General features: G+C 51.3%; 1 protein-coding gene across 1 annotated transcript in view; it reads left to right on the top strand.

Annotated features, from left to right (window-relative positions):
- The first annotated feature begins 6,647 nt into the window (after positions 1-6,647).
- TIMM44 (translocase of inner mitochondrial membrane 44 homolog (yeast)) overlaps positions 6,648-10,467 on the top strand; it is a 15,993-nt gene continuing 12,173 nt past the window's right edge. Inside the window, exons 1-2 of the mRNA XM_011943595.1 lie at positions 6,648-6,972; positions 9,499-9,594. Coding sequence (XP_011798985.1) covers positions 6,919-6,972; positions 9,499-9,594 — 150 coding nt within the window. The 5' untranslated portion in view covers positions 6,648-6,918. The remainder of the gene's footprint in view (positions 6,973-9,498; positions 9,595-10,467) is intronic.

Below are 10,467 nucleotides of genomic sequence, written 5' to 3'. Positions count from 1 at the left end.
CCACCACGCCCGGCTAATTTGTGTATTTTTAGTAGAGTCAGGGTTTCACCATGTTGGCCAGGATGGTCTCGAGCTCTTGACCTTGTGATCCCCCTGCCTCGGCCTCCCACAGTGCTGGGATTACAGGCGTGAGCCACCGCGCCTGCACATCTGAAACTTTATACCCATTAAACAGACTCAAAAAAAAACACCAAAAAAAAAAACCCTGAAACAATCAACTCCTGGCCAGACACGGTGACTCACCCCTGTAATCCCATACTTTGGCTGCAGTGAGCTATGATCCCACACTGAGGTGGGCTGATCACATGAGGCCAGCAGTTTCAGACCAGCCTGGGCAACATGGCGAAACCCCATCTCTACAAAAAATACGAAAATTAGGCCAGTCACAGTGCTCATACCTGTAATCCCAGCACTTTGGGAGGCCAAGGCAGGAGGATCCCTTGAGTCCAGGAGTTCGAGACCAGCCTGGGAAACATGGTGAGACCCAGTTTCTACAAAAAAATACAAAAATTAGCCAGGCCAAAATGGCATGTGCCCATGGTCCCAGCTATTTGGGAGGCTGAGGCGGGAGGATTGCTTGAGCCTTGGAGGCAGAGGTTGCAGTGAGCCGAGATCAAGCCACTGCACTCCAGCCTTGGTGACAGAATGATACCCAATCTCTAAAATTAATTAAGTTAAAAATTAATTGGGCTTTGGCGTACATACCTGTGGTCCCAGCTACTTGGGAGGCTGAGGTGAGAGGATTGCTTGAGCCCAGGAAGTTAAGGCTGCAGTGAGCTATCATCACACCACTGCACCTCCACCTTGGTGACAGAGCAAGACTCTGTCCCTAAATATATATATATGGAGGAGACTTCTGCAGATTAAAGGTGACTAAGATATATGACAACCAAATGCAATAAGTGAAAGTACATTATATCCTAGATTTTTTATTTTTATTATTTTTAAAATATTTTATTTTATTATTATTATTTTTGAAACGAAGTCTTACTCTGTCGCCCAGGCTGCGGTGCAGTGGCGCGATTTTTGGCTCACTGCAAGCTCTGCCTCCCAGGTTCACACCATTCTGCCTCAGCCTCCTGAGTAGCTGGGACTACAGGCTCCCACCACCACGCCCAGCTAATTGTTGTACTTTTAGTAGAGACGGGGTTTCACCATGTTAGCCAGGATAGTCTCGATCTCCTGACCTCGTGATCCGACTGCCTTGGCCTCCCAAAGTGCTGAGATTACAGGCGTGAGCCACCGTGCCTGGCCAATATTTAAAAAAAAATTTTGAGATGGAGCCCCACTCTGTCACCCAGGCTGGAGAGCAGTGGCACGATCCTGGGTCACTGCAACCTTCACCTTCTGGGCTCAAGTGATTCTTCTGCCTCAGCCTCCCCAGTGGCTGGGTTACAGATGTGCACCACCATGCCCAGCTAATTTTTGTATTATTTTTTGTTTTTTTTAGTAGAGATGGGGTTTCACCATGTTGGCCAGGCTGGTCTCGAACTCCTGACCACAGGCGATCCGCCCACCTCGGCCTCCTAGAGTGCAGGGATTACAGGTGTGAGCCACCACATCCAGCCCCGTATACTATTGCAATTTTTTTGTAGCTTTGAAGTTTTGCAAAATAAAAAGTTGGGGAAACAAAGCACCCTCCCTCCTTCCCATATGTTCTTCCAGCTGCCATCATTTCACCTTCTGTGCACAGTGAATATTCCTGGGAATAGTGTGTGTCCTGTGTCCCTGTATTCTCAACCACCACTGTGCTGGTGAAATGTTTAATAACTGGCTCACCAGAGAAACAAACCAACCAAAGAGCTCCTGACTTGGAGTGTTTGCCAATTCCTGTGGTGTAAATACTCCCACCACTTGTGGCTGATTTGCTTGTAGCTGATTTCAAGCTACAAACATGGCATCATCAAACAGAATTGGTACACAATGCAGTGACTCACATAATGTAGTATTTCCAGCACACAGACATCATATATGTGAATAACTCCAAGATCAGCCAGGTGCAGTGGCTCGTGCCTGTAACCCCAGCACTTTGGGAGGCCGAGGTGGGAGGACTGAGTGAGCCCAGGAGCTTGAGACCAGACTAGGCAACATAGCAAGACTCCATCTCTACAAAAAGATTATTTATTTATTTATTTATTTACTTACTTACTTATCTGAGACGGAGTTTCGCTCTGTCACTCAGGCTAGAATGCAGTGGTGCAGTCTTGGCTCACTGCAACCTCCACCTCCCAGGTTCAAGCAATTCTCCTGCCTCAGCCTCCGGAGTAGCTGGGATTACAGGCATGCACCACCACATCTGGCTAATTTTTATATTTTTCATAGAGACAGGGTTTCACCATATTGGCCGGGCTGGTCTCAAACTCCTGGCCTGAAGTGATCCACCCACCTTGGCCTCCCAAAGTGCTGGGATTATAGGCGTGAGCCACCGCGCCCAGCCTGTCTCTACAAAAAATTTAAAAAGTAGCCAGGCTCTGTGGCTTGCGCTGGTCATCCTAGCACTTTGGGAGGTCAAGGTGGGAGGATCACTTGAGCCCAGGAGTTCAAGACCAGACTGTGCAACATAGAGAGACCCTGTCTCTACAAAAAAATACAAAAATCTGCCAGGCGTGATGGTGCATGTCTGTAGTCCCAGCTACTGGGGAGGCTGAGGCGGGAGGATCACCTGAGCCTGGAAGGTCGAGGCTGCAGTGAGCCGTGCTGGTGCCACTGCACTCCTGCCTGGGCAATAGAGTGAGACTCTGTCTCCAAACAAAAACAAAAACCCTCAAAAGCATAGATAATAGTAACATGTAGCAGCATAATTAGGAAGTGATAAGTTTTGTGTATTTATTACCTTTGTTCTAATATAATCTGATCATAAATTTATACAATTAATTGTTTACACATTGGCCGTGTTTAGCAAGAGGGACATTCTTGAAGATGTGCCAGCTGGCTCTTGTGAGTCAGTGCAAGCTGGCTCCAGCATGCGTCTGTAAAACCATCTCCACTCATTGAAATCTGCCTCCCAGGCCCACCACTCAACCAAAACCCCCCTTGCTCATCTCACCAATGACCTCCATATTGCAAAATGCAAATGGCAGTGGCTACATTTCTGTTCTTGCCTTGCCTGAACTGTGTAGCACTCGCCTCTGCTGCTTCCATCTGCCTTCTCCAAGTTCCTCCAGATCGTCTTCCTTTTTTTTTCCTTTGATATGGAGTCTTGCTTTGTCGCCCAGGCTGGAGTGCAGTGGTGCGATCTCAGCTCACTGCAACCTCTGCCTCCAGGGTCCAAGCAATTCTCCTGCTTCAGCTTCCCAAGTAGTTGGGACTACAGGCGCCCGCCACCACAGCCGGCTAATTTTTTGTATTGTTAGTAGAGATGGGGGTTCACCATGTTAGCCAGGATGGTCTTGATCCCCTGACCTCATGATTTGCCCACCTCAGCCTCCCAAAGTGCTGGGATTACAGGCGTGAGCCACCGTGCCCGCCTTGAGACAGAGTTTCACGCTTGTTGCCCAGGCTGGAGTGCAATGGTGCAATCTCGGCTCACTGCAACCTCCATGTCCCAGGTTCAAGCGACTCTCCTGCCTCAGCTTCCTGGGTAGTTGGGATTATAGGCGTGCACCACCATGCCCAGCTAATTTTGTATTTTTAGCAGAGACGGGGTTTCACCATGTCAGTCAGGCTGGTCTTGAACTCCTGACCTCAAGTGATCCATTGGCCTCGGCCTCCCAAAGTGCTGGGATTACAGGAGTGAGTCACTGTGGCCAGCCTCCCACTTTTTTTTGTTTTTGAGACGGAGTCTCGCTCTGTCGCCCAAGCTGGAGTGCAGTGGCGGGATCTCAGCTCACTGCAAGCTGTGCCTCCCAGGTTCATGCCATTCTCCTGCCTCAGCCTCCCAAGTAGCTGGGACTACAGCCACCACGCCTGGCTAACTTTTTTTTATTTTTAGTAGGGACAGGGTTTCACCATGTTAGCCAGGATGGTCTCGATCTCTTGACCTCATGACCCGCCCCCCTTGGCCTCCCAAAGTGCTCCCCCCTTTTTTTGAGACAGAGTCTTGCTCTGTTGCCCAGGCTGGAGTGCGGTGGTGCAATCTTGGCTCACTGCAACCTCTGCCTCCCGGGTTCAAGTGATTCTCATGCCTCAGCCTCCTGAGTAGCTAGGATTACAGGCGTGTGCCACCACGCCCAGCTAGTTTTTGTACTTTTTGTAGAGACAGGGTTTCTCAGTGTTGCCCAGGCTGGTCTCGAACTCCTGACCTCCAGTGATCCACCTGCCTTGACCTTCCAAAGTGCTGAGTTTATAGGCATGAGCCACTGATCCTAGCCTACACCTGGCAAATTTTTGGATTTTTGGTAAAGACAGGGTTTTGCATTGTTCCCCAGGGTGGTCTGGAATTCCTGGGCTCAAGCAATCCACCTACCTCAGCCTCCCAAAGTGCTGAGAATACAGGCATGAGCCACTGCGCCCAGCCCCCTCCAGGTCCTCTTTCTGTTGGACAGTCTTGCCCAGGCTCCTGAAAGGGCTCTTAATAAAGAAATTGTTTTTTAGAGATGGAGGTCTTGAGTGGGCATAGTGGCTCATGCCTATAATGCCAGCACTTTGGGAGGCCAAGGCGGGAGGATCACCTGAGGTTGGGAGTTCGAGACCAGCCTGACCAACATGGAGAAACCCGGTCTCTACTAAAAACACAAAATTAGCTGGGTGTGGTGGCGCATGTCTGTAATCCCAGCTACTTGGGAGGCTGAGGCAGGAGAATCACTTGAACTCGGGAAGCTGAGGTTGCGGTGAGCCAAGATCACACCATTGCACTCCAATCTGCGCAACAAGAATGAAACTCCATCTCAAAAAAAAAAAAAGAGATGGAGGTCTCATGCTGTCATCCAGGGTGGAGTGCAGTCGCGTGATCATAGCTCACTGCAGCCTCCAACTGATGGGCTCAAGTGATCCTCCTACCTCAGCCTCCTGAGTAGCTGGGATTCCAGGCGAGAGACACCATGCTTGGCTTACTTTTTATTTTTGTAGAGACAGGGTCTTGTTATGTTGCCCAGACTGGTCTGGAACTCCTGGGCTCAAATGATGCTCCTGCCTCAGGCTCCTGATTTGCTGGGATAATAGGACTGAGACTGGGATCCTGGATTAAAGGACTCTCCTATCTCCACTTTATCTCTGGGTCTTTGACATGCTCATATGACACCCTGCCTCTGGCTGTTTAATGCTGTAATTCTTCTCTTCTCTTCTCTCTCTTCTCTCTTTCCTTCCTCCCTCCCTTCCTTCCTCTCAAACTCTCTCTCTCTCTGTGTCTTCCTCCCTCCCTCCCTTCCTTTTTTTTTTTTTTTTTTTTGACACAGGGTCTCTCTCTGTTGCCCAGGCTGGAGTGTAGTGGCACGATCACGGCTCACTACAGCCTTAACTTCCCGGGCCTCAGCGATCCTCCCATCTCAGCCTCCTGAGTATCTGCGACTACAAGCACATGCTACCACGCCAAGCTAATGTTTTTTATTTGTTGTAAAGATGAGGTCTCACTATGTTGCCCAGGCTGGTCTCAAACTCTTGGGCTCAAGAGATCCTCCTGCCTCAGCATCCCAAAGTGCTGGGATTATAGGCAGGAGCCACTGGGCCCGGCCGAACTCCGTACCTTCAACCACAACTAAGAATCCATATTTCTAGCCCAGACCTTATTCTCAGCAACACACCTGTGTACACCAACTGCTTAGTTTGCTCCTCTTGGCATCACGACATCTCCAACAAAGCCAGAGTGGAAGCCCTCATCTCTTACTCCCACCTCGAGGGGGTGCTCCTGAGATGGAGAACACAAGTCTGTCCAGCCCAGAAGCCAGGAATGCATGCCCTCCGGGGCCAAGCTGCCTCCCTTTGAAAGAATGAAGCCCCATAAACCCATATCACAGGTTAATAATGCAAAAGGACCGGGCGCGGTAGCTCACGCCTGTGATCCCAGTGACTCAGAGGCTGAGGCAGGAGGATCGCTTGAGCTTGGGAATTGGAGGCTGCCGTGAACTAGATTACGACACTGCACTCTAGCCTGGGTGACAGAGCAAGGCTCTGGCTCTTTAAAAAAAAAAAAAAAAAAAAAAAAAAAGGCTCCAATAAGGCAAACAGCAACGGCAACATACATTAACTCTCCCAGGGGACCAACCCTCCTCATCACCGGATTGCATGGCCATGTTAAAATAACGCCACTTGGTGGCGGCATTCTTCGAATGGAAAATAGCATCTGGGGTGCTGAAATGACAAAGGCCTGAGCTGCTTCGGGTCAGGGAGTGTCAATTCGCACTGAATCGAAATAGGGCTGGACCACAGTCAGCCTGCTCTCAGCTTTCCCTTCTTATTCGGGGTCAAAACCAACAGGCGTCTTCCCAAAGCGCCGCACAAGAGTGGGCGTGCTCCTTCGCTTTCCTGGAGCAACTCACTTGCTGGTATCTCAGTCATTGTCAATCAGTCAGTCATTGCAAGGACAGCCATAGGCAATTACTCTCGAGCTGGTCCGCCGGTCAATCAGAATCCAATCGAATCCGTCCTTGTGGTCGGTGGATCCACGAGCCTGTACCACCTGCCACCAGCGCCCGGCGCGTTCTGCAACGGAATCACCTCAAGTGACGGAATCCATGCCCTTGGGCTCCGCCCCTTCGTAGTCGCGCCCAATCACAGATCTGACCCTCCCAGGAGGGCCCGTCCCCCTGGCCACAGCCAGTCACAGGCCCCGTCCTTCCAAAACACTGCCCTATCAGAGTCCAAGCTCTCTAGGAATTCCCTACCCTTTTAATGTCCCGCCCCTATGACGGACCCAATCGCAGGGCTCTCCCTCCCTGAAACCCCGCTCCCGGACCGGCTTGTCTCAGGTTTGCGCCACTCTAGGCTGAGGCGGCGGATGACGCAACCGGGCCGCGCCGCGAGAAGGTCACACGGTTCTCCAACATGGCGGCGGCGGCGGCGGCGGCGCTGCGGAGTGGCTGGTGCCGCTGTCCACGGGTGAGCGGCGGTGCGGTGCTGGCAGGGCGGTCTTAGGGGTCTTCTGGGCCTTCGGCCACCAAGGCTTTCTTCTCAGACCCTTGGCCCTCGCGACCCTTGCTTGGGCTCCGTAGAAAGCTTGGGGTTGGATCGTTGGGTCAGCAGAGGCCAGGACAGGGGGCACAGAGCGTGGCCTGAGGGCGGAGACAGAGCTTACCGGGCAGGGGGCGGCGATGCGCGGAGCCTGGGGGGGAGCTGATCACCCTTCGCCCTCTGATCAGACTCCACGTGTACAGGAGAGTGAATGGTAGCCAGGGCAGCGGCGTCCCGTGGAAAAAAGTAGAGGGGAAGGCAAAAAAAAAAGTGAACTTCACAGCTCTCGGTTAAATGCCAGGTCCGCTACCGAGAGCATTTCTTGTCTCGTTTCTTCTAACGTTCATTGTGGACGTGCGAGAGGTGGTTCACGCCCTGGCAGGCTCTTAGGTCCACAGGGCAATGGGAGTCAAGACGTGTAAGGCGCACTCAGAAAGTAGTACTTCATATTGCTCGTGCTCTTCGTTTTTTCTTTTTGTTTATTTATTTATTTTTTGAGACGGAGTTTCGCTCTTGTCGCCCAGTCTGGAGTGCAATGGTGCGATCTCGGCTCACTGCAACTTCTGCCTCCCGGGTTCAAGCGATTCTCCTGCCTCAGCCTCAGGTGGATCACCTGAGGTTAGGAATTCCAGATCAACTGGCCAGCATGGTGAAATCCCGTCTCTACTAAAACCCCATCTCTACTAAAAATACAAAAAAAATTAGCCGGGCATGGTGTCTCGCTCCTGTAATCCCAGCTACTCTGGAGGCTGAGGCAGGAGAATCGCTTGAACCCGGGAGGCGGAGGTTTCAGTGAGCCAAGATCAAGATCATCCCACTTTACTCCAGCCTGGGCGATAGTGGGAGACTCAGTCTCAAAAAAACAAACAAAAAAAAGTTATCCTCAGGTAAATGCAGGAGATGGTAGGCACCTGTGTAAGTTTGGGATGTTCCATGGGGTTCTCAGAGGTAGGAGGCAGAGAACAGAGAGAAAAACGGCCCAGGAAATGTGGAAATGGTGGAGAAGTTGTACCTGGTCTTTTGACATCAACACACCAGGTTCAGGTGCCGAGTTGAACAGGACCTTCACAGAGTTTTTTTTTTCCCCCTAGTTTTTTGTGGAGGCAGGGTCTTGCTATGTTGCCCAGGCTGGTCTCAAACTCCTGAGCTCAAATGATCCTCCCACCTCAGCCTCCCAAAGTATTGGGATTACAGGCATGAGCCACCAGCTCAGTGCCTGCACAGAACTTAAAGTTCATCATTTGGTAGGGGAATAAACTGCCTTTTATTTTTATTTGATTTTTTTTTCTGAGACAAAGTCTTGCCCTGTCACCCAGGCTGGAGTGCAGTGGCACGATCTCGGCTCACTGCACCCTCCGCCTCCCAGGTTTAAGCAATACTGCCTCAGCCTCCCAAGTAGCTGAGACTACAGGTGTGTGCCACCATGCCCAGCTAATTTTTGTATTTTTGGTAGAGACGGGATTTCACCATGTTGGCCAGGCTGATCTCGAACTCCTGGCTGGGTGATCCACCCGCCTCAGCCTCCCAGCTTGTTGGGGTTACAGGCGTGAGCCACCACACCCGGCCAGCAAGTGCCTTTTACATGAGGTCAGCCAAGTCTTTGCCCAGAGTGACTCCCCTAAATTACTCTGTTTATAGCCCAACCCTTGAGGGGGACATTGTAGGTTTATTCCAGAGTTGTCCCTGGGGACATTGTCGATGTTTGTGTCTGAAAATCCAATTCTCTCATCTTTGGAGGCTGGCAGAAATGGGGTGGGCTCGCAAGAGAAGACTGCTTGCCACTACCATAGAAGCTTAGAGTGCCTACTTTCAGACTAAGAAATTAAATTGTACTGGTACATTTAGCCTTCTTCCCCCCATGGGTTGGCATTTCCTGGGACCTGTCTATTTTCCCCCAGTTTCAGGGGCACGAGGATAGATGTAGGCCCTGGAGGTACAGACACAGCATTTTCTCTTTCCACCAGCTTCTACTTGCTTCTCAAACTTTGGGAAGATTACAGAGTGTCCGGCATGCATCAGGCATAAGATAAAAATTGGCCAATGAGGCCAGGTGTGGTGGCTCATGCCTGTAATCCCAGCACTTTGGAAGACTGGGGGAGAGGTGGATCACTTGGTCAGGAGTTCGAGACCAGTCTGGCCAACATGGCAAAAACCCTTCTCTCCTAAAAATACAAATATTAGCCAGGTGTGATGGTGCATACCTGTAATTCCAGCTACTCAGGAGACTGAGGCAGGAGAATCGCTCGAACCTGGGAGGTGGAGGTTGCAGTGAGCCGAGATCATATTACTGCACTCCAGCCTGGGCAACAGACTGAGACTCTGTCTCAAAAAAAAAAAAAAAAAAAAAATTGGCCAGTGAGTTGCAGGTGACCCCTGCTGTTTTGTGTGTGGTCTGCTTACTTCTTGGTCAGCCTCTTGTTAGAATGGATCTTTCTCGTCTCTTCCCCCAATTAGAGATGCCTCGGCAGTGGAATCCAATTCCTTTCCAGCCACGACCTACTCCACGGGTCGACCTATCAGATGCGCCGGCCGGGCGGAGAGCTGCCACTGGTGAGCGACTCAGGATGCTCAGGCCAGCAGACACAGGGGAGGCCTGAAAATTCCGATCCCATTGGCAGGTGGGAGGTTGTGGGGCTGTGGAGGTGGCTCGCACCATCTCAGTGGTGGGCCTTCTGTGTCTGGGGCCTTCTGAATGACAGATCCCAGCGTGCCTGGCCTTCTCGGTTGCAGAAACACTTTACCTGCCTCTTGCTTGATGTTGTTAGGGGATAAGGTGCTGTCAGAATAGCCCGTTGTGTTGGCTCTAATGCTTGGAGGAGACCCCTGTATTGAACTGAATTCTACTTCCCCGTGACCTCTGCCAGTGGGTGCCTCACCAAGGATGGCTATTTCCTATCCTGGAAGATAGCCCTTTGATCATTGGTGGAGTCACCTCATCACACCCAGAACTCAGTTTATCCTGGTCACTCCTCTTCAACTGTGCTTCTGTTGGTGTCTCAGCATCATGAGGACAGAAGCCCAAAACCTGACTCCCTTCCCCAGATCGGTACATTTGGGCAGCGCACACATTCTCTCTCTCCCTCTGCGCGCCCAGAGCCTCAGCTCAGCTGCCTCCTCGCAGGCAGCTACCTACCTCTCCAGTCCTGTCCTGGGGCCATCATGGGTGTGGGACAGGACCTGTGACTCTTTCCCTTACTTGTCCAGTCCCCCGCCACACACACACACTCCCGTGGTTTGTAGCCCAAGAGTCTCTGGTAGGGCTGCCATAAGGTTGTGTGATCCTGATGGTCTTACTTAGAACTTGGGCTTCCCCTGGAGAAAGGCTAGCCAGGGTGGCATCTGAATGGGACTGCAGCCTGTTGACAGGAGGCCTGGCCACCTGTCCTGGGGAGCAGCATTGGGCTTTTTTTTTTTTTTTTTTTT

The sequence above is a fragment of the Colobus angolensis genome, unplaced genomic scaffold, assembly GCF_000951035.1.
Source record: "Colobus angolensis palliatus isolate OR3802 unplaced genomic scaffold, Cang.pa_1.0 Scaffold22, whole genome shotgun sequence".
NCBI lineage: Eukaryota > Metazoa > Chordata > Mammalia > Primates > Cercopithecidae > Colobus > Colobus angolensis.
Note: the sequence above shows the minus strand (reverse complement) of the source record. Positions and strands in the feature narration are given on the sequence as shown.